At 31.9% G+C, this 24,536-nt stretch overlaps 2 protein-coding genes across 2 annotated transcripts in view; both read left to right on the top strand.

The window, feature by feature from the left end:
• Positions 1 to 1,709, top strand: LOC101901567 (solute carrier family 35 member B1 homolog). The gene is made up of 3 exons (XM_005178662.4): positions 1 to 410; positions 478 to 942; positions 1,001 to 1,709. The coding sequence occupies exons 1-3, from the start codon at positions 206 to 208 to the stop codon at positions 1,342 to 1,344; spliced, it is 1,014 nt and encodes a 337-aa protein (XP_005178719.1). The 5' UTR covers positions 1 to 205; the 3' UTR covers positions 1,345 to 1,709.
• A 5,053-nt stretch (positions 1,710 to 6,762) lies between these two features.
• Positions 6,763 to 24,536, top strand: part of LOC101890250 (5'-AMP-activated protein kinase subunit gamma-1) — a 336,316-nt gene continuing 318,542 nt past the window's right edge. The window contains exon 1 of the mRNA XM_059123245.1: positions 6,763 to 6,911. The gene's annotated coding sequence lies outside the window, so the exon portion shown is untranslated. The remainder of the gene's footprint in view (positions 6,912 to 24,536) is intronic.

The following is a 24,536-nucleotide window of genomic DNA, read 5'->3' as shown; positions in this document are numbered from 1 at the left end:
AAAATCCTTAACGGCTTTGTAATCCAATTCGTTATGACGTGTAGTAAAAGTTGTTGTTGAGCCGACTTCAATTAAACCACAAGCAACAATAAACTATGTTTTAATAACATAAATTGACAACAAAAGACAACAAACAATAGCGCAGCATAGAACACGTCATATCACCTGGAAGCCAATTGGAAAGCAACAGCCGCAGCCAATCGCCATGAAAATACCCGAGAAAAGCCGCTTTTTAATTTACGCCTTGGGAATATTCTTTTGCTATTTTCTGTATGGCATTGTCCAAGAGAAAATAACGCGTGGACGTTATGGCCAACAGGCCAATGAGGATGGCACGGTGGGTGAGAAGTTTACCTATGCCCTGGCTTTGGTGTGGGTCCAGTGTTTATGTAATTTCATTTTTGCCAAAGGTAGGTTGGAAGCGATATAATATCAAATTCCCTATGGAGTTCTTAACCAAATATTTTCTCCTTCCAGGTATGTTGACAGTCAAACCCCAAAAGGAAGACACCACCCCCAGAAGTTATTATGCCGTCAGTGCATTGACTTACCTTTTGGCCATGGTCTCTTCAAATATGGCTTTGCGTTGGGTGCCATATCCTACCCAAGTTGTGGGTAAATCTGCCAAGCCCATACCGGTTATGATACTGGGAGTGTTGATTGGACGTAAATCATATAGCTGGATACGTTATGCTTGTGTTTTGACAATTGTTGTGGGTGTTGTCCTGTTCATGTACAAAGAAAGCAAGGCGCCGGCAGTGGTTGCCACCGATAAGACTGGATTGGGTGAATTACTGTTGATTCTTAGTTTGTCCATGGATGGCTTAACTGGTGCGGTGCAAGAACGTATGCGTTCCTCCAGTGCCCCATCGGGACAACAAATGATGTTTGCCATGAATTTCTGGAGTACTCTGATGTTGGGATTTGCCATGATTGTGACAGGTTAGTGGGATTGTTTTCCAATTGAAATAAACAAATTAAAATGCTTTACTCATTCCAGGTGAAGGCAAGGAATTTATCCACTTTGCCAGCCGTCATCCCGAACTCTGGGGCCACATGGCCATGTTGGCTTTCTGTGGCGGCCTTGGCCAACTGTTTATTTTCCTTATGGTATCCGGTTTTGGTCCCTTGGCCTGCTCCGTGGTAACAACTACCCGTAAATTCTTCACTGTCCTCTGCTCCGTTGTGATTTTCGGCAATGTCTTACTGCCACGTCAATGGTTTGGTGCTGTTTTGGTATTTGCCGGTCTCTTTGCCGACATGTTCTATGGCAAAAAGCCACCAGCCGCAACTAAGAAACCCCTGGCCAAAGACACGGAGGAGAAGAAAAAATTAATATCATAGAATTTATTTGTGATCCACCATAGTCCTGGTGATGACAAGTCTGACCACAAGGATGCATATTAGTGTAATTGATCTTTTTCTACTATTTAACAAAAATATTTCCAAACAATTTTTTTACATATTTATATTCTAGACCAAATGATGATCTGTACATTTTGTTGTTTTGTTGAATTCTTTTTTTTATAATATTTTTTTGTATAAAGTTCAAATTAAGCAGCATAGAAAGCGACAAAAACTGCAAATATTTTATGAATTTAAGAACAACAAAAAAAAAACTATACAAATCAATGTATTTTAATAGATAAGACAACAATAAGAAACTAATAAATAATTGTATTAGCAGATAAAATAAATTCTAGTACATTCCTTTTTATACCCTCCACTATAGTATGGAGGGTATATTAAGTTTGTCATTCCGTTTGTAACACCTCGAAATATACATTATAGACCCCCCAAACTACATATATTCTTGATCACCATAGAATTCTATTTCGATTTACCGATGTCCGTTCGTCTATCCGTCTGTGAAATCACTATAGCTTCCGAACGATATGAAGTAGGTTGATAAAATTTTACTCAAATGTGTATTATGTCTTCAGGTCTTTTGGTATGGAAAATTGGTGATGTAGGTCCACGTTTTGGTATAGCCCCCATATATTGGTACCTCCCCTTTTTCGGTATTTTGATGATTTTAGCGACATTATTCAACGGAAATGTTTCAAATTTGGTATTTAAAGTTCGTAATGGGTACAACAGCCTATGACAGAAAATTGTCTGTGCAGGTCCACGTCCCTATATAGTCCCCTTATAATGGTACCTCCCTTTTTCGGTATTTTGATGGTTTTAGCGACATCATTCACCGGAATTGTTCCAAATTTGTTATTTGAAGTTCGTAATGGGTACAACACCTATGACTGAAAATTGTCTGTGCAGGTCCACGTCTTCGTATAGCCCCCATATAGCGGTATCTTCCTATAATCGGAATTTTATTGATTATTATTCATCGATTTTTTTTCATTCAAGTTTCGCGTTTGAATATTGTAATGGTTTATGAAAAATGTTACCTATGCAGGTCCATGTCGTCGTTTAGACCCTAATATAACAGCTACATTCGGTACTTTTAAGATATTTACAGAATTTTTAACGGATTTTATTTTTTTAAATTGCCAAAATCGTTCCAAATGGTGGGGTATTCAAAGATCGCCCGGCCGAACTTACAGCTTTTTTATTCGTTTAAGAACTAAAATTAAGTAAAATTCTGTTATTTATAGACATTTATATTAGAGGTAATGTTTATAAAGCAACCTGTTTTTGCATTGTTTATATAAGAAGTAGCATGTACATGTAATAGACCTCTATTCCCCTTTAAGAATATTCAAGATCCGCATGGAATTCTTAGTCTTTCTTATTTCTATAAATGTTGAGCTGCCTTTAAAAATCTTCTAACTACCGAAGATCTATAGAAGTACTTGATGTATAAAACATTTCTATTCATTGAATGTATTTTCTTGTTCTATGGATAGTAGACCATCAATATATCAAAGTCCTCCGTATGTACAATACCTTCAAATAGTCTACTATTCCAGAAGGCTCTTGGAAGGAAGTTTAAAGAACTTAAAAGAATATGTATTAGTTTGAAACCTCTTGAAAGGCCTTCATAAGCAGAGGACTGTTGGAATATATTTTATTGATAGAAAAAAAACGCCTTCTACAGATAGAATAGCTTTTGATAGACCGCACATATCGAAGATAATTTGAAGGTGCTTTAAAGACAGCTACACCTGTGACTGACATGAACTAGTTATACTTCACAATCCTACGCCTAGGAATATCAGAAATATTTGGTATCTGAATATTCTTTATAATATAGTCAACGCAACGATTTTGGTGGTTCTACCATAAGAGATAGTAAATTAACATATAAATGAACAATACGAATTGGATAAATACCTCACATAATTATAGGAATAGCTTGGATCAATGTGTCCATTCAAAATAATCTCAATTTACATTTAACTTGAATTTTGAAAATTGCTACCGGTACATATTGTGTCCTTCTTATTTATATTATTCGGGTTGGCTAGGTAGTTCAAAATGTAGAAAGAGTTGAAAGATTACCTAATTAAAATAGAGAAAATTATATTAAATGATTACAGGAAATAGATAAGAAGTTTGTCACCTATTGAGGCACCTTTCTTACAGCCATTGTTAAGAGCCGTAATATGGAGCGGAGCCACATGCTTCAAACGCCTAAAATCGGCAAAATTCAGCTGAAATCAACTAATGCCACCAAGATTAGAATGCAGAGGTTGTCTACGCACAAAGAACCCAAGGATTGCCAACAATTTGGATGGTTCGTTATTCAAAATGGGTCATGGTTTGATCGCATCATATCTTACCGTCGTCGTTTTATACCTTTACTTAAAACTACATCACTTTCCCATGAAATAGCTTTCGCTGACCAAAGTGAGATATCGTTCTGGCGCTTTTTTGTTAAATGAATATATAAATTCTTTTCAAAACATTTAAAAGTCTTATGTTTTAATGAAATAATTGCTGCAATTGTCGTTTTTATTTTATGGCGCCCTTTTACTAGTGCAAGAGTGGTGCCAAGTTTCTTTAATAAATACCAGTCGTTTTGTGTGTAAACAAAACAACTGCTGCTATATTCCACTGATCACAGTGAGCTAAAGGGGGCATTTCTCTTTTAACTAATACTAGAATTCTTTCCAAAATATTCAAATGTCGTATTTTTTAATAACTGTATGCTTGCATTGGTTTGCGACGCCTTATTCTAATCTAGAAGTGGTGCCAAGTTTATTTAATATATATCGAGCATTTTGTGCGCTACCAAATCAAAAAGCGTTCCACAAAAGTTTAGCTTTCTAACAAGAAAAACATTTTCTTTTTATGCCCCTATTTTATCAAAAAAATAACAGTTTGTGCATGTGTGGGTATAGTTTCGTCTTGACGGGGTAACCATCTACCAAGTCTGAAAAAAAGAAAAATCGAGCATTTAATAAAAAAAAAATTCTTTAAATATATAAAAAGTCACATATATTAGTGGAAATTGTTAGAAAAAAATCCAACTTTTGTTATCCAACTTTATCCACCTTTTTATTAGCTTTAACTTTATCAAGTTCTAAAGAAATAAGAAAATTATTCGACGTTTATGGTCTAAAGATGAACTTAAGAAAGATTTAAAAAAAGTTATGAAAAACTCCACATCAGTTGCTCTGAGGATGGACTTTAATAAGCCTTAAAATATCTTGTTATGGTTCGAGGAGGGTTCCTAAAAATTATTTAAAAATCTACATCGTCAGATGGGAAGCATTTGTGTATGAACCGATATTCATCAAAAATCCATCCTTTTTGTGCTGATAATATACTGATATAAACGTGAAATCGGAAGAAGATATATATCCAAAAATGAACCTATCTCTATAAAAAGTATGATATTTCTATGCTGCATCGGATAGTTGGCACCAAATATCGTTGTAGTGGAGATTATTTTACGGGTGTGAGGGAGTAAAATACAAAATCTGATGAAACATATATATGGGACCTACAGCTATATCTTAAGCGATTTTCATCAAATTTGATAAACTTTCATCCAGGCGAAATTCGTTCGTATTTACCTAAATCCATTCAATTCGGGTTTTATATTAAACATTTGGTGCAAAATTAACTAGAAATCGAGTAAAAATATATATGGGAGCTATATCCAAATCTTAACCGATCTCGATAAAATTTGGCAAAAGTATTTCTGAGATTTATTCGATATATTTTCCCAATTATCATTGCTACGGTGTGCATATTACGGATGTGAATGAGATGTTTAACAAATCTGATGAAGAATATATATGGGAGATATAGTTATATCTGAACCGATTTTAGCCAAATTTGACACACTTGTTTCTAGGCTCAGTTTGGTTAAATGTGACAAATTCCATCCTATTTGGATCCTAATATTACACATTTGGTGCACAATAAAATGCATATCGGGTAAAGATATATATGGGAGCTATATCTAACTTTTGAACGATTGCTTCCAATTTCGAAAGAGTACGTCCTTGGACCAAACAAATGTTTTATGCAAAATTTCATCTTAATAGGGCAATAAATACGACCTGTACTTTGTTACGTGTATAAATCAACTCAGAACGTGATTTTATTTTGATCATCAAAATGCAGGGTATAATTACATGCAACAATCTGTTCTCATTTTTTTGATATTTTTCCTAATTCGCAATTCTTTCAATATGATAAGCAGTTCTCTTGTCTAGTTGATGTCTCCAGAAAAAAAATTGTAAAAAGTTTTTTATGGCCTGATTTACTCCGAAATTTATATTGCGCGTTTTACAAAGATTTGTCATTGATTTGAAGTATAGTCAAATAATTCATCATTTTTATTTCATTTTTATTTTTATTCTACACGACAACCCTGCATCCTCTACACTTTAAAATGATGTTGGCGCCATTTTTAAGTGCTGCCCAGTGACTTTCCGTTCACTACTCAATGCGACAACACTGCGTTTGTTGTGAATTTTCTGTTGGGTGGTAAATACAGAGAGAGAGAGAGAGAGAGCGAGTTGCAAAAACTCTCTCTCCCATCCAAATGGCAAAACTGACAAAAAGAACATTTTTCAATATGAATGAAATTCTGGCTGTTCTGTTTTCCCAATTGCAAGAAGTCGTGAGTTTATTGTCGTCTATTACGGTTGCCGTCGACGTCGTTTGTTCGTTCGTTGTAACTAAAATTTTCTTTGCTTTTGTGTGTGCGTTATAAAATCATAGGAAATTTTTTGTTGGCATATATCCTTAAAATATTTAAGGAGTAAAAAAAATAGAAGAAAAGAAAAATAAATTAATGCTGAAAATTTGTGGAAAATATAAAAGCCTTCAAGTGTCTGGCAAAAAAAAAAAAAAATAATGGTTATGTGAGCGTGTCTGTGTGTGTGTTTGATGTAAAATAGAGCAAAGGATACAGTTGTCAAAAAGTTGTCTAAAGGGAAAAAAGGAAATTTTATAGCGGTGCCGAGCGAGCCACCGACTATTAACAACACATAACAGTGTAAATAAAAAAGAAAAAAAAAGAATCAAATTTAGTTTCCAATAAGAATTCCTTTCTTAGAAGGGGCACCATTAAAAAGCCATAAAATATTTTCGTGTCCAAACCATAAAAATGTATTTTTAAATCGTTCATTTGTCGTTGTTGTGAAAAGAAAATAACAAAAAAAAAAATTGTTAGTGTCCATTTGGCCAGAAAGAAAAAGAGCCCAAACAAGCAGAGAATTGACAGATAAAAGTCCCTCGTCTCAGTGCAAATAAAATAAAACGTCTTGTTTTGTTTGGTTATTTTTGAGAGTTGCCTGCCTTTGTCGGTCTCTGTCTCCTGTCGTTGTTTGCTAAAAAAAAAAGAGGCAACAAAACAAGTGCCAATCTAACAAAGAGAGCAAGAGTCAAAAATAAGCAGAGAATTTGTGCAATAGTGAAAAAAATAAATAATAATAATAAAACAAGTTCAAGTGTCATTTACGACAAGAAAGGAATTATTTTAAATTAAGGTAGGCGGTTTTATTTAATAAATTAGTAATTTATTTATTTAAAAATATAGAGAAACATATTTTTTATTTTTTTTATTACATTTTGTCTTGCTTTCATTTACCCACCCCCATCCTTTTTTCCCCAATAAGGAGGCAAGTAAACAATTATGCCATTGCAGGCTCTCTTGGCATTACTTTTTCTCTCCCACTCTCAGTGCCGCCATGTAACCGTGACTGAGGCCTCTGTGTTGTTGTGTTGTGTTTATCAGCTGTTTTGTGTTGTGATTTCCTTAAGTGAAACAAAGCCCATTGAATTTTTTTTTTCGGTTTCCAACTAAAATTTTATTTTTAAATAGTTTAAACATTAGCAACATAAATTATCTTCATTTGCAAAATTTATTGGCCCCGGGGATTTAACGGTGACTTTGGTTTTCTTTATCTGCCTTGAACTTTTGAAATAACGGTTGCTTGCCAGCCTAGTTGTCTTATCGTCGTTATGTTATTATTATTGGGTCATAAATTCTAATTCCCTTCAATGCAGAGAGTGGTTGAGTGCATGAACTTGAGAAAAAAGAGAGAGAGAGAGAGCGAGAAACGAATGTGTGTGTATGTTCTCTAATATGGCAAATTTGCTGCTGCTGCTGCTGCCACTAAAACAAATGCCGGTTAGATTTTCATATTTTTAGAAATTTGTTTAGCCCAAAATAGGGTGTTTTTAGTTGGTGGGGTATACCATGGAACATGTTGTGTTTGTTGTTCTGTTTTTTTGCAAGCCACCATCCGTCCCTGTTCCACCATGCATTTAAATGGAAACTATGATGCAATCCCATAATTGTTTTTGTTTTTAGGGAGGACATATTCAAAATGTGTGACTCATTCGTGTTGTGACATTTTGAAAACTAAAAACTAAATAAAAAAACAAAGGGTTAAAGGTTAGGGGTTTTTAAGAAAATTAAAAAAAATGGGATAATTTTATAAAAAAAATCCAATGAACTTTTTACAAATAAATATGATCCCACACTAGACTGGGCAGCACCATAAAAAAATACGGGAAAAATACAACAATTTATGAAAGTTGAGCTAAAAATAACAGACATGGGTATGGGCGCTTTGAAAGTTTACAACGCCAAGAAATCTAGGCTTAACCCTAGATTAGTAAAAACTACGATTTTTTTATTTTTTCTACTTTTTTTTTAAACTTAAATGTTAATATTTAAGGAGTTATGGCCATTTTAAGATATTAAAAATTTTATTTTTTAATAAGTGATCACAAATAAAAGCTAAAAAGCCCGAAATGTTAATATTTAAGGAGTTATGACCATTTTAAAATATTGAATAATTCATGCCTCAAAAAGTGATCACAAATAATAGCTAAAAACCCGAAATGTTAATATTTAAGGAGTTATGACCATTTTAAAATATTGAATAAATCATTCTTTAAAAAGTGATCACAAATAAAGGCTAAAAAGCCCGAAATGTTAATATTTAAGGAGTTATGGCCATTTTAAAATATTGAATAATTCATTCTTTAAAAAGTGATCACAAATGAAGGCTAAAAAGCCCGAAATGTTAATATTTAAGGAGTTATGACCATTTTAAAATATTGAATAATTCATGCCTCAAAAAGTGATCACAAATAATAGCTAAAAACCCGAAATGTTAATATTTAAGGAGTTATGACCATTTTAAAATATTGAATGATTCATTCTGTAAAAAGTGATTATGAAATTATCTATAAGCGGTTCGGAAGTTATAGTCAAATGATCGATTTTTTGGAACCGGATTTTTTATAAAACGCCGAAAATTCGAAAAATGGCTATTTTGGGGCGTCGACAAAATTGATGCCAAATTATGGCTGACACTCTTACTGGGGGACCTGGACCTCCCTTCCACAGTCTTTTTTCCAGCATTTCGAATTAAAATTCCTTGGAATCCGAGCCTTTTAAATATACAGGGTGAGATAAAAAAAATCTGCAACAAAGTCAAATACCATAATTTTAACATTTTTTTTTTAAATTTTGAAATCTTATTAAATTATCTATAGACGGTTCGGAAGTTATAGTAAAATTATCGATTTTTTGGACCCGGATTTTTTATAAAACGCCAAAAATTCGAAAAAGGGCTATTTTGGGGGGTCAACAAAATTGATGCCAAATTTTGACACTCCTACTGGGAGACCTGGACTTCCCTTCCACAGTCTTTTTTCCAACATTTCGAATTAAAATTCCTTGGAATCCGCGCATTTTAGATATACAGGGTGAGATAAAAAAATCTGCAACAAAGTCGAACGTCATAATTTTTACATTTTTTTTTAAATTTTGAAATCTTATTAAATTATCTATAAGCGGTTCGGAAGTTATGGTAAAATTATCGATTTTTTGGAACCGGATTTTTTATAAAACGCCAAAAATTGGAAAAAAGGTCTATTTTGGGGTGTCGACAAAATTGATGCCAAATTTTGGCTGACACTCTTACTGGGGGACCTGGACCTCCCTTCCACAGTTTTTTTGTAACATTTCGAATTAAAATTCCTTGGAATCCGCGCATTTTAGATATACAGGTTGAGATAAAAAGAATCTGCAACAAAGTCAAATGCCATAATTTTGACTTTTTTTTTAAATTTTGAAATCTTATTAAATTATCTATAAGCGGTTCGGAAGTTATAGTAATATTATCGATTTTCTGGAACCGGATTTTTTATAAAACGCCAAAAATTGGGGGTCAACAAAATTGATGCCAAATTATGGCTGACACTCTTACTGGGAGACCTGGACCTCCATTCCACAGTCTTTTTTTCCAACATTTCGAATTAAAATTCCTTGGAATCCGCGGCTTTTAGATATGCAGGGTGAGATAAAAAAAATCTGCAACAAAGTCAAATGCCATAATTTTAACATTTTTTTTTTAATTTTGAAATCTTATTAAATTATCTATAAGCGGTTCGGAAGTTATAGTAAAATTATCGATTTTTTGGAACCGGATTTTTTATAAAATGCCAAAAATTGGGGGTCAACAAAATTGATGCCAAATTATGGCTGACACTCTTACTGGGAGACCTGGACCTAGATTCCAAAGTTTTTTTTTAAAACATTTCGAATTAAGATTTCTTGGAATCCGCGCCTTTTAGACATACAGGGTGAGATAAAAAAATCTGCAACAAAGTCGAACGTCATAATTTTAACATTTTTTTTTTAATTTTATTGAATGAAAGCAAAAAATGTCGGAAATAGCATCAAATTTTAAAATAAGTTTAGATTAGTTCGAATTGGTCATCTTTGCCACGAATTATGGCCTTCAAAGGGCCAATGAAACAGTCACACCCTGCCCGAATGTTGTTCCCCTCGTATTTTGGCCCATTCCCGGCGAAGCGCTTGCTTGAGGTGATCGACACTTTGGTAGTTTTTAGGGCCAACCTTCCCAAAATATTCCAGACACAATAGTCCAACGGATTGGTATCCGGAAATTTTGGTGGCCATTGTGCGCTGGAAATGAAGAGAGGAATCTCATTTTGTAATCATTCTTAGGTGGTGCGTTCTGAGTGTGATGGTGTTGAGTTCTGTTGGAATGTCCAAGGTCTGCAGCCAAAATGTTTGCGTGCCCAAGGCTTTAAGAGCCACCCTCCAGAATATTTTCGCGATAATATTCGACATTTATTCTGATGCCACGGTCGATTATTATAATCGGAGAGCGAACATCGGCTGTAATGGCGGCCCACACTATCACCATCGCCGGCGCTTGAGTTCTGGTGGCCAACCGAAGGGCGCACATTTTCAGCTGACTTCTTTGGCAAGTAAAAATGAGCGGATTATTTTGTTTGTTTACAAACTACTGGACACACATCATCACCATGGCCGGCGCTTGAATTCTGGTGGCCAACCGAAGGTGCACATTTTCAGCTGACCTCTTTGGCAAGTAATCACGAGCGGATCATTCACGAGCGGATCATAAACTGCTGAACAACGAATGTTTTCTCATCGGAGAACCAAACCAAATTCGGCAGTTCACCACTTTCGGCCAAGCGAACCAACTCTTTAGCTCTTTTGAGTCTATTTTCTTTCTGTAGCGGTGTAAGTTCTTGCACTTTTTGGAATTTCAAGGGCTTTACCCCGAGCCCATTTTTCAATATTTGCCGAATGGAATATTGCGATATGTTCAGCTCACGAGCCTTTTTTCGGCCACTGCGACACGGGTTTCGATGAAGTAACTTCTTTACTTTCGCGAACCATTTCTGCAGATGTTGCTGTTTTCTTTCGTCCACTTCCTTGACGTAGGGCTACGCTACCAGTATCAGTATCACGATAACGAGCGATGGTACGAGACACAAAAGATTTATTCACATTTAAATGCTGGAGTGATCTAACGATAGCCACTTGTGGGTTTCCAGACAAATATAAAGAAATCACACTATCACGCTTGAATTCCATGGCGGATAACTTTTTTTCTGGAAAATTCTCAACAAAATGCTTTTGCACCCTTGTCAACCATATAATGAGCTGTCACTGGAATAATTTTAACAGCTGCCGGACGAGTGGCTAAGAAATGACAGCAGTCTGAAGTTGGTTGCAGTTGGTTTCATCTCACTCTCTATTTGTTGATATTTTTTTCCTCGGCCTATTTTCGAGTTGGCGCCTGAAAGTAACATAAAATCTCGTTTGAGAGAAAAAGTGTCAATGGAAGAAATATTCTATACAAAATTTCACTTTAAGTCTCAGAGTAAGTCATCTATCTAGGTATAATAGATTTTAAGAAAATTTAATGCAAACTTGATGTTTTATGAGGAAAATTATGTGTTTGCGTATTTTTAGTGCTAATCTACAACGTTTTCATTCTAAGTCAAGAGCTCCCCTAAAATTTCATTTTTTGGGAAAAGTGTCAATGGAAGAATTATTCAAGACCTAATTTGAGTGGGAGTCTCTGAAGAAAAGAAATTTGTATAACTAGTACGTACCATAAAAAAATTGTCATCAATTTTGGTTCATAAAGAGAATTTTTTAATTTTCCAAAAAAAAGCCAAACTTTTCGAATTTTCTGATAATTTCATCGTCCAATAGTTAGTCCGGATTATGGAAAGTTCCAAATAGATATGATAGTACTAGGCTTCAAAATCACAGATATCAAAAATTGTCTTTAAAAATCGAACCATCAACCGCGATGGGCCTTCTATCTACAGAGGGCCTCTTTGAGGGTGTTGTGAGACATTACATACTATCTTCATAATTATCTTGTCCCAAACACTTAACAATTTTCATTAACTAAATACTCTTCCCGATTTTATTTTTTTTATAAAAATAGCCACTTCATTAGTTTATCAACTATTAATAAAAAATCTGATAAATTGATTTTTAGTAACGTTAATGGAGGACCTGGCAAAATTGAATACTCCCTCCCTCCCTCCTAGGGGATTTACAACAATCCATTATCTGTGACCACGTACCTCTATCCCCCTCTTATCCACCCTTAATAAAATGTCCACTCTTCCACCCGAAGATTTGATATCCCAAACTCGCCCTGACATTTGAGACAACGTCTTTTCCCTGAGAGGGAGAGATAAATACATTGTTTATGGATCTGTTTGTTTTGGTTTTCTCTTTGTTTTTTTATTCTATTATTTATTGTTGGTCGAATTGCGATTTATTTGATATGGATCCGCACACTGTTTGTGTTTAGCGATAAAAATTGTTGAATTGTTTATTGTGGGTAATAGTTGAAAATTATTTTTTTTTTTCTGAAACAAAAGTGTTGAATTGAATTTATAAATTGTTTAATTTTAGTCACCGTCACTATCTTTTGCGGTACACTCACTCGCCAGTCGCTCGCTGGCTCACTTGCTTCTATGGAAAAGGAAGGAAGATCGATCTTATCGGAAGACAGTGATTTTAGGGGACGAAAATGGGAGAAAATTTTGGAAGGCTATTTTTGGGACAAATGAAGAGGATTTAGGTCTACCAAATTTTTTTTTTTTTTGAAATTTCTCAAAGACCATCTTCCGGCCAAAAAAGGGAAATCATCTTTTGACCAAATTGTTCGAATTTTTCAAAGCCCATCTTCCCAGCAAAGTGTACGGCTTTTATGAAAATTCTGCAAACATGATTTTTCGAAAAAATATGATTTTTTTTAGAATTTTTCAAAGACCTTCTTCCGACCAAAATATTTTAATTTTTCAAAGACTATTTTCCGATTTAATTGCTTAATATTTTTAAGAATTTTTCAATATTATCTTCCGATTAACATATGTTGATTTTCAAAGACCATTCTCCGACAAAAATATTGGATTTTTTAATCATTTTTCAAAGACCCGTTTCCGACCAAAATATGTATATTTTTTTGAGATTTTTTAAAGTCCCCTTTCCTACCAAATTACTTGTATTTTTTAAGAATTTTCCAATGCCTCCTATCGATCAACATGTGTGGATTTCCAAAGACCATCTTTCGGGCAAAACTTGTGGATTTTTTTAAGAATTTTTTAAAGACCTTCTTTCGACCAAATTAAGTGATTTTCTTGAGAATTTTTTAAAGACCCTATTCCGTCCAAATTACTCTGATTTTTTTTAAGAATTTTCTAATATCTCCTTTCCATCAAAATATGTGGATTTTCAAAGACAATCTGACGAGAAATATATGGATTTTTCAAGAATTTTCCAAAGACCTTCTTCCGACCAAATTATGTAAAGTTTTAGAGGATTTTTTTAAAGATCCTTTGCGGCCAAATTAAATATTTTTTAAGATTTTTTTTCCGACCAAATTATTCCAAACAATATATGTGGATTTTTTGAAAAAATATTTATTTTTTCTTTTTTTTTTAATTTTCCAAAACGATCTACCGATCAACATATGTGGATTTCCAAAGACCATCTTTCTGGCAAAATTTGTGGATTTTTGAGCAATTTTTCAAATACCTTTTTCCGACCAAAAAATGTACATTTTTGAGAATTTTTTAAAGACACTTTTCCCACCAAATTTCTTGTATTTTTTAAGAATTTTCTGATATTACCTTCCAACTAAAATATATGGATTTTCAAAGACCATTTTCCAACCAAATCTTGTGAACATTTTGCAAATTTTTCAAAGACCTTCTTCCGACGAAATTATGTAAACTTTTTGAGGATTTTTTTAAAGATCCTTTGCGAGCAAATTAAATATTAAATATATATGTGGATTTTTAAAGATCATTCTCCGACCAAAATTTGTGGATTTTTTACGAATTTTTCAAAGACATTCTTTCGACCAAATTATGTAAATTATTTGAGAATTTTGCTAAGACCCTGTTTAAGAATTTCCCATAACTATCTTCCGATCAATATATGTGGATTTTCGTGGACCATTCTCCGATCAAAATATATGTATTTTTTAAGAATTTTTCAAAGACCTTCTTTCGACCTACATATGAAAATTATTTGAGATTTTTTAACACTATTTTCGACCAAATTACTTAGATTTTTAAAATAATTTTCCCAAACGATCTTTCGATCAAAAATGTGAATTTTCAAAGACCATTATGCGACCAAAATTTGTGGATTTTTTACGAATTTTTCAAAGACATTTTTCCGACCAAATTATGTAAATTATTTGAGAATTTTTTAAAGAGCCTTTTCCGACCAAATTACTACGATGTTTTTAAGAATTTTCTAATATTACCTTCCGATTAACATATATGGATTTTCAAAGACCATTCTCCGACCAAATCTTGTGGACATTTTGGAAATTTTTCAAAGACCTTCTTCCGACCGAATTATTTAAATTTTTTGAGAATTTTTTAAGGACCATTTTCCGACCAAATTACTTCGATTTTTTAAGAATTTTCCAATACCTCCTTTCGATCAACATATGTGGATGTTCAAAGATCATCTTCCGAGCAAATATGTGGATTTTTCAAAAATTTTTGCAATGACCCTCTTCCGATCAAATTTCGTACATTTTTTTAGAATTTTTTAAATTCCCTTTTCCGACCAATTTACTTTGATTTTTTAAGAATTTTCCAATACTATCTTCCAAACAATAAATGTGGATTTTCAAAGACTATTCTCCGAACAAAATTTGTGGATTTTTTTTAAGAATTTTTAAAAGACCTTCTTCGGACCAATTTATGTAATTTTTTTGAGAATTTCTAAAGACTATTTTCCGACCAAACTACTTCACTTTTTTAAAGAATATTCCAATACTATCTTACGATCAGCATATGTGAATTTTCAAAGGCAATTCTTCGATCAAAATTTAAAGATTTTTTAAGAATTTTTCAAAGACCTATTTCTGACTAAAATATGTATTTTTTTGATAATTTTTAAAGACTCTTTTCCGACCAAATAATTTTGATTTTTTAAGAATTTTCCAATACCTCCTTTAGATCAACATATGTGGATGTTCAAAGATCATCTTCCGAGCAAATATGTGGATTTTTCAAAAATTTTGCAATGACCCTCTTCCGATCAAATTTCGTACATTTTTTTTAGAATTTTTTAAAGACCCTTTTCCGACCAAATTACTTTGATTTTTTAAAGAAATTTCCAATGCTATTTTCCAAACATAATATGTGGATTTTCAAAGACCATTCTCCAACCAAAATTTGTAGATTATTTAAAAATTCTTCGAAGGCCTTCTTCCGATCAAATTATGTAAATTTTTTGAGGATTTTTTAAGATCCTTTGCGACCAATTTAAATATTTTTTTAAGAATTTTCCAATACTATATTATGAACAATATATGTGGATTTTTAAAGACCATTATCCGACCAAAATTTGTGGATTTTTTAGGAATTTTTCAAAGACCTTCTTCCGACCAAATTATGTATTTTTTTGAGAATTTTTTAAGGACCATTTTCCGACCAAATTATTTCGATTTTTTAAAATAATTTCCCAATACTATCATTCCGATCAACATATGTTGGATTTTTTGACATTTTTGTGGATTCTCTTAAGAATTTTCAATTTAATTTTTTAAGAATTTTCAAAGACCTCCTTTCGACCAAATTATGTAAATTATTTGAGAATTTTTTTAATAACCCTTTCCGATCAAGTTACTTCGATTTTTTTAAGAATTTTCCAATACTATCTTACAAACAATATATGAGGATTTTTAAAGACCATTCTCCGACCAACATTTGTAGATTTTTTAAGAATTTTTCAAAGAATTTCTTCCGACCAAATTATGTGATTTTTTTGAGAATTTTTTAAAGGCCCTTTCAGACCAAATTTCGTCATTTTTTTCAGAATTTTTCAATACTATCTTCTGATCAACATATGTGGAATTTCAAAGACCATTCTCTGATCAAAATGTGGGGATTTTTTAAGAATTTTTCAAAGACCTTCTTTCAACCAAATTATGTAAATTTATTGAGATTTTTTGAAGACCTTTTCCGACCAAATTACTTCTATTTTTTTAAGAATCTTCGTATACTATCTTCCAAACAATATGTATGGATTTTCAAAGATCATCTTCCGAGCAAATATGTGGATTTTTCAAGAATTTTGCAATGACATTCTTCCGATCAAATTTTGTACATTTTTTGAGAATTTTGTTAATACCCTTTTCCGACCAAATTTCGTCATGTTTTTTTTTTTAAGAATTGGCCAATCAACATATGTGGATTTTTAAATACCATTCTCCGAATAAAATTTGTGGATTGTTTAAGAATTTTTCAAAGGACTTCTTCCGATCAAATTATGTAATTTTTTTGAGAATTTGTTAATGACCCTTTTCCGACCAAATTACTTGATTTTATTTCAGAATTTTCCATTACTATCTTCCGTTTAACATATGTAGATTTTCAAAGACCATTCTTCGACCAATACGTGTGGATTTTTCAAGAATTTTTTAAAGACCTTCTTCCGACCAAAATATGTAACTTTTTGGGAATTTTTCAAAGACCCTTTGCTGACCAAATAACTTTGATTTTTTTAAGAATTTTCCAACACCTACTTTCGATCAACATATGTAGATTTTCAAAGATCATCTTCCGACAAAAATTTGTGGATTTCTTAAGAAATTTTTAAGGACTATATTCCGGCCAAAATATGTGGAATTTTCAAAGACCATCTCCGACCAAAATATGACGATTTTAAAGGAATTTTTGACAATCTCCCGTCAAAAACATGTAACAAAAATATTCGACTAAAATATTAGATTCTTTAAATAATTTTTAAAGTACCATTTTTCGTCCAAAATTTGTGGATTTTTTATAATTTGTCAAAGACCATATTCCGGCCAAAATATGTCAATTTTTTTTGGAATTTTTGAAAAACCATTTTTTCGACTAAAGTATGCAGATTTCTTCAGAGTTTTTTAAAGATCAACTTTCGAACAAAATGTAAGAATTTTTTTTGACATTTTTTAAAGACCATCCTCTGACGAAAATATATGGATTTTTTATACATTTTTAAAAGAACATTTTCGGCCCAAAACGTGTGGACTTTTTAAAAAACTTTTGAAGACCATTTTACGAGCAAAATATATGGACGTTTTCCAATACCATCTTTCAAAATATGAGAATATGTTAATTATTTTTCAAATATCAAAATATGTGATTTTTTTAATTATTTAAAAAAACATCTTTCGGCCAAAAATGTGGTCCTTTTTAAAAATGTTCGTAGACCATTTTCCGAACAAAATATGTGGATTTCTTAAGACCTTTTCAAAGGCCATTCTTCGATCAAAATCTGTGGATGTTAATGAATTTTACTGAAGGTCAGTCTCGAACAAATAACGTGGAATTTCAGGAGGATTTCAAAGGATTTTTTAAAGATTTTTTGTGTTTTTTTAAGATTTTATCAAAGACCAACTTCCGACCAAAATATGTCGATTTTTTATAAATTTTTGAAAGACCATCTTTCGACCAAAGTATGTAGGTTTATAAAGACCAAAATATGTGGATTTTAAAACATTTTTCAAACCCTATATTCCAAACAAAAGAAGGCGATTTTTTTAGTAATTTTTCAACACCCTATTTTGACCAAAATATGTAGATATTTCAATAATTTTTCCATACTCCGACAAAATATGTGGAATTTTTTAAACATTTTCAAAGACCATATTCCGTCGAAAATATGTGGATTTTTAAATAATTTTTCGACCAAAATATGTGATTCTTTTTTCAAACAAATTTTAAAGACCAAATTATGTAGATTTTTTATGTGTGGTTATAGACCCTCGTTCGAAAAAAATATATAAAAAATCAGGAGTCATCTTCCGACCGAACTCTCTGAATTTTTTTTAAATTTTCAAAGGCCATCTTCCAACCAAAATATTTTAATTATTTTCAAAGACCACAATATATGGATTTTTTAAACAAAATATCAAAGACATAATTATGAGGACTATTTAAGCAGTGATTATAGACCCTATACAGACTAAAAAAAAAATAATAATAATAAAATAATATTTCCGACCAAACTCTCTGGACTGTTTTGTAACTTTTCAAAGACCATCTTGCAACAAAAATATGTGTTTTTTTTCAAATGACCATATTCCGACCAAAATATGTGTTTTTAAGCGTTTCCTATTTTTCAAGAATTTTTCAAACAAAATCTTCCGAAGAAAATATGTGAATTTTTAAGCATTTTTCAAAAACCATCCTCAGCTTCAAAAGCCTTTTAGAATTTGGGAGACTTATTTCATCCATTGTCATCCACACCCATTTTGCCCTACAAATTTTATTGATTTTTCCTTCACCCACAAAAAAAAGAAACTAAATTCGCTGAAATGTAGAAAAAAACAAAAAGCAAAAAAAAAAATTGAAATGAAAATTGTCTAAATGCCCGTTAATGTCTTCATCGCATTTTCAGCGTTCTCTTGACCAAAGAGGATATTTTTAGAATTAACTTTTGTTCTTTAAACGGCGGCGACGATGACAACGACTTTCATGTTTCGCTGGCTGCCAAAAACATGTGACAGACAGATGACATCATGACGTTATTGCCAGTGGTTGTTATGGTGTTTTTTTAGCGTCACTGTGACAATTGTACGACAACAAATACAACAACAACAACATTAACACCCCCACAATAATAGGGGGTGGATTTAAAAGAATTTGCCAAACCGCCACCTCGCCTCCTCCTCCCTGTAACGTCACCAAAAGAGACTCGGACTGCAACAGCGCAACAGTGTGTGGACAAAGCGAGACAAGAAATAAAAAACAACAACAACAAAACCAAAACAACGTAAAATTTAGTGGCGGACTGGTTGGCTGGCTGGGCAATTTTCCTGGCTTTTTCTTCATTTCTCTTTGGCAAATTTAGAAATCGACGAATAAAAATAACTTGGCGCATTTTTCGAATGTCAGATGCGTTTGTTAGCCTTTCTGGCGTGAAATAAAGAAAATTCGCATATTTTGAGAAAATTTTCGCAGAGACCATCTTCAGACAAATCGACGTGAATTTTTTAGGCTGTTTCATGTCAAAAGTCGTGAAGTTTTACAATTTTTCGAAAAACATCCCCAGGCTCATAAATGTGGATTTTTTTTAAAGAATTGTTCAAAGACCATCTTTCGGCCAAAAAATGTGGATTTTTTATGAATTTTTCAGAGATCATCTTCCGACCAAAAAATTGGAGTCTATTCTTCGAAAAATGTGGATTTGTAAAATGTTTTCAAATGAATGGTCGAAGTTTATTGAAATTTTTGATCCACAGATGATCTTTCAAAATTCCTAATAAATGCACGGTTATGGATCCGTTGGAAAAATCCTTAAAAAATACCCATATTTGGTCAGAAGTTGGTCGAAATATTTTGGTCGGAAAATGGTATTTATTTTGGTCGGAGAATGGAAAATTCTTTAAAAATTCAGATTTTTGGTCGAAAAATCAAAAAAAAGGTCGATTTTTAAAGAATTTTTGGTCGAAAAATCCAAAATTTTGGATTGTATTTTTTTTCAAAACCCATTTTCCGACTAAAAAATGTACGGTTCTTAAATACCATCTTCAGACCAAAATATATGGAATTTTTAAGAATTTTCCGACCAAAATATTTAGACAAACATCTGACCATCTTATGTGTATTTAAGCATTTGGATTTTGAGAATTTTTGGTCAGAAAATCCCAAAATTTTTGGATTGAATTTTTTTTTTTGAATTTTTTCAAAACCCATTCTCCGACCATAAAATGTATGTTTTTTTTAATACCATCTTCCGACCAAAATATGTGAAATTTTTAGGAACTATCCAAAGACCATTTTCCGACCAAAATATTTAGACCAACTTCTGACAAAATTATGTGTATTTTTAAGGATTTTTCCCCCAGATTCATAACCCTGGATTTATTATTAATTAAATGGAATTTAAAAAGTTATTTAAAAATTCAGATTTTTGGTCGAAAAATCCACAAAATTAGATTTTGAGAATTTGGTCGGAGAATTGTTGTCGAAAAATCCAAAAATTTGAATTGATTTTTTTTTTTGGAATTTTTCAAAACCTATTCTATGTTAAAATAATTAATGGTTTTAAATACCATTTTCTGACCAAAATATGTGAAATTTTTAAGAATTTTCCGACCAAAATATTCAGTCCAACTTCTGACCAAATTATGTGTTTTTAAGGATTTTTTCCCAGATTCATAACCCTGGACTTATTATTAATAAAATGGGATTAGAAAAATTCGTTATAAATCCAGATTTTTGGTCGAAAAATCATATCATTTGGATTTTGAGATATTGATCCGAGAATTTTGGTCGAAAAATCCAAAATTTTGTATTGACATTTTTTTGAAATTTTTTAAAACACATTCTCCGACTAAAAAATGTATGTTTTTTTAATACCATCTACCGACCAAAATATGTGAAATTTTTTAAGAGTTTTCCGACCAAAATATTTAGACCAACTTCTGACCAAATTATCTGTATTTTTTAAGGATTTTCCCCAGATTCATAGCCCTCGATAGAATGGATTTTGAAAAATTATTTAAAAATTCAGATTTTTGGTCGAAAAATCCAAAAAATTGATTTTTTTAAGAATTTTTGGTCGAAAATCCAAAAATTTGGAATGATTTTTTTTAATATTTTAAATCCCATTCTCCGACTAAAATATGTGTGGTTTTAAAATACAAGCTTCCGACCAAAATATGAAAAATTCTTAAAAAAATCCAGATTTTTGGTCGAAAAATCCATACATTTGGATTTTGAAAGAATTTTTGGTCGAAAAATTCAAAAATTTAGATCGATTTTTTTAATTTATTAAATTCTTTTCTCCGACCATATAATGTGTGGTTTTTAAATACCATCTTCCGACCAAAATATGTGAACTTTCTAGGAATTTTTATTAATAATAAATCCACGGTTATGAATCTGGGGAAAAAATCCGTAAAAACACATAATTTGGTCAGAAGTTGGTTTAAATATTTTGGTCGGAAAATGGTCTTTGGAAAATTCCTAGAAAGTTCACATATTAATAATAAATCCACGGTTATGAATCTGGGGGAAAAATCCGTAAAAACACATAATTTGGTCAGAAGTTGGTCTAAATATTTTGGTCGGAAAATGGTCTTTGGAAAATTCCTAGAAAGTTCACATATTTTGGTCGGAAGATGGTTAGAAAAATTCTTTAAAAATCCAGATTTTTTTTTTTGATTTTGAGAATTTGGTCGGAGAATTTTTGGTCGAAAAATCCAAAATTTTGAATTGATTTTTTTTTTTGGAATTTTTCAAAACCCATTCTCAGACCAAAAAATTAATGGCTTTTAAATACCATTTTCCGACCAAAACATTTTTAAGAATTTTCCGACCAATAGATTTGGACCAACTTCTGACCAAATTATGTGTATTTTTTAAGGATTTTTCACCAGATACATAGCCCTCGATTTATTATTAATTGAATGGAGTTTGGAATTTGAAAAAATTGGATTTTGAAAGAATTTTTGGTCGTAAAATCTAAAAATTTGGATTGATTTTTTTGTAATTTTTTAAATCCCATTCTCCGACCAAAATATGTGTGGTTTTAAAATACCAATTTCCAACCAAAATATGTGAAATTTTAAAGAACTTTAAAAAACTACTTTAAATCCCATTTTCCGACCAAAATATTTAGACCAACCTCTGACTAAATTATGTGTATTTTTCAAGGATTTTGCTCAGATTTTTAGCCCTGATTAAGAAAAATCCCAAAATGTGGATTTTTAAAGAATTTTTGGTCGAAAAATCCAAAAATTTGAATTTTTAAAGAATTTTTCAAAATTCATTCTTCAACCAAAATATATATGGTTTTAAAATAATAGCTTCCGACCAAAATATGCGAATTTTATGAATTTTCCAAAGACAATTTTCCGACCAAAATATTTAGACCAACTTCTGTCTAAATTATGTGTATTTTTTAGGGATTTTTTTTTTTTTGGTCGAAGTACTTTTGGTCGAAAAATCCAAAAATTTGAATTTTTAAAGAATCTTCCAAATTTCAGCCTCCGAATAAATTATGTGAACTTTTTTTAGGAATTTCCAAAGACCATTTTCCGACCAAAATATTTAGACCAATTTCTGGCCAAATTATGTGTACGTTTTTAAGGATTTTCCCCCCAGATCTATAACCCTGGATTTATTATTAATTTTTGCAGAAATCATCTGCTGTTCAAAAATGTCAATAAACTTTTGGAATATTGAACCCTGATACAACACCTTGAGCCATTTTTCTTATCAATTTTTGCGGGCAGCATCATATCTGTCAGTCATTCATTCATCCATTCACATGGTCAATCACTCAATAATGAATTGATGGCCCACAAACCAATCGGAATAATGCTGCTGCCGCTGTTGCTGAACAATTGAAATAATTCTTGAAACAGATATTCATGACAAGTCCGTCTGAGTGATGTGATGTTCCAAAAGTCAGTTCAGTCGCACGCTCTCTCATATCCCCCCACACTCACACACACTCACGCCCCTCCTCCTACCACCCTCCCTTGGGGTATGCCCATAAAAATAGATTAATCAAAAATAATAAACAAATCGCAACGAATGCTGTTGATATTCTCCGTATGTTGGTGAGGCTATCTCATCCGTCATATGGAGGATGGCCGGCGGAGCTCAATTTGTTCGTGTGATCATTTGGAAAAAATGAAAATTAAATGTGAAATTTTGTATTTCAATTGATGGTGAAAACTATGGTATGGCCCGAACGGCAGCAATGCGTCACACTTTTGAATTGGCGGGGAAAAACTATGGCAAAAAAAAACATATGTGTGTCATACAATGACCGATTGGTCATTCGAACTTTGAAAATTTTGTTAAAAAATCCACAAGGACGACGGTTTTTAAAAAAAATTGCAAAAAATCCACAAATTTCGGTCGGAAGATGGTTCTTAAAAAATTCAAAAATTTTGGTCGGAATATGGTCTTTAAAAAATTCTTATTCTTCTAAGATATTTTGGTTGGAAGGCAATCTTTGAAAAATTCGTTAAAATCCACATATTTTGGTCGGAGGAAGGTCTTCGAAAAATTCTAAAAAAATCCACATATTTTGGTCGGAGGAAAGTCTTCAAAAAATTATTTAAAAAATTCACAAATTTTGGTTGAAAGGTGGGCTATGGAAATTCCTTAAAAATCCATATATTTTGGTCGGGACATGACATTTGAAAAACTCTTAAAAAATACACATATTTTTATCGGAAGATCGTTTTTGAAAAACTCTATAAATTCAGATATTTTTTTTTTTGTCAGAAGGTGATCTTTAAAAATGTAAAATATTTTGGTCGGATGAGTGCCTTTGAATGATTTTTGAAAAAAAAAATCGCACATTTTGGTCGCAAGTTGTTTTTTGAAAAAATCCTGAAAAAAATAAAATATTTTGGTCGGAATATGCTCTTTGAAAAATTATTGAAAAATCCACATATTTTGGTCGGAAAATGGTCACTGAAGAAATCATAATTTTGTTCGGAAGATGGCCTTCGAAAAATTCTTAAACATGGCCTTGAAGTTCTTAAAAAAATTACTTATTTTGGTCGGAATGCACGGTCTTAGAATTTTATTAAAAAAACCCAAAAAATTTGGTCAGAAGATGGCCTTTTAAAAATCCTTCCAAATCCAAGAATTCTTAAGAATTCGGTCGGAGGATTGTATTTGAAAATTCTTTAAAAGTCCAATTTTTTGTTCAAAGAATTGCCTTTGAAAAACTCTTAAAAATCGACATTTTTTAGAAAAATTTTGGTCGAAAAGCATGGTCTTTGAGTTTTATTTAAAAAACCCAAAAATTCCGGTCGGAAAAAGGCCTTTTAAAAATTCTTCAAAATTTAAGAATTCGGTCGGAGGATGTTATTTTAAAATTCTTTAAAAATCCAAATTTTTTGTTCGAAGAATGGCCTTTGAAAAACTCTTAAAAATACACATTTTTAAGAAAAAAAAAAAAACAATAAAAAAATTTACAGATTTTGGTCGAAAAAAATTGTCTTTTTTTAATAAATTAATATATATTGTTCGGAAAATAATTTTTGAAATATTCCTAAAAAAATTAAATATTTGGGTATTTAAAAAATATTTAAAATATCCGTACCTATTTTGTTCGGAAAAAGGTTATTGGAAAATTAACTAAAAATAAACAAAGTTTGGTCGAGAAAGTTTGGTCTGAAAAACATCCACATATTTTGTTCCGAAGATGGTCTTCCAATGGTTTTTGAAATATTTCTAAACATCCAAATATTTGGGTCTTTGAAAAATCAACATATTTTGGTCGGAAAAAAGCTATT

The sequence above is a fragment of the Musca domestica genome, unplaced genomic scaffold, assembly GCF_030504385.1.
Source record: "Musca domestica strain aabys unplaced genomic scaffold, Musca_domestica.polishedcontigs.V.1.1 24, whole genome shotgun sequence".
Classification (NCBI taxonomy): domain Eukaryota; kingdom Metazoa; phylum Arthropoda; class Insecta; order Diptera; family Muscidae; genus Musca; species Musca domestica.
Note: the sequence above shows the minus strand (reverse complement) of the source record. Positions and strands in the feature narration are given on the sequence as shown.

Coding starts and splice junctions, on each gene's coding strand:
- LOC101901567 (XM_005178662.4), top strand. CDS start 206: ATGAAAATACCCGAGAAAAGCCGCTTTTTAATTTACGCCTTGGGAATA. Junction 411..477: donor TAATTTCATTTTTGCCAAAG/GTAGGTTGGAAG, acceptor TTCTCCTTCCAG/GTATGTTGACAGTCAAACCC. Junction 943..1,000: donor ATTTGCCATGATTGTGACAG/GTTAGTGGGATT, acceptor TACTCATTCCAG/GTGAAGGCAAGGAATTTATC.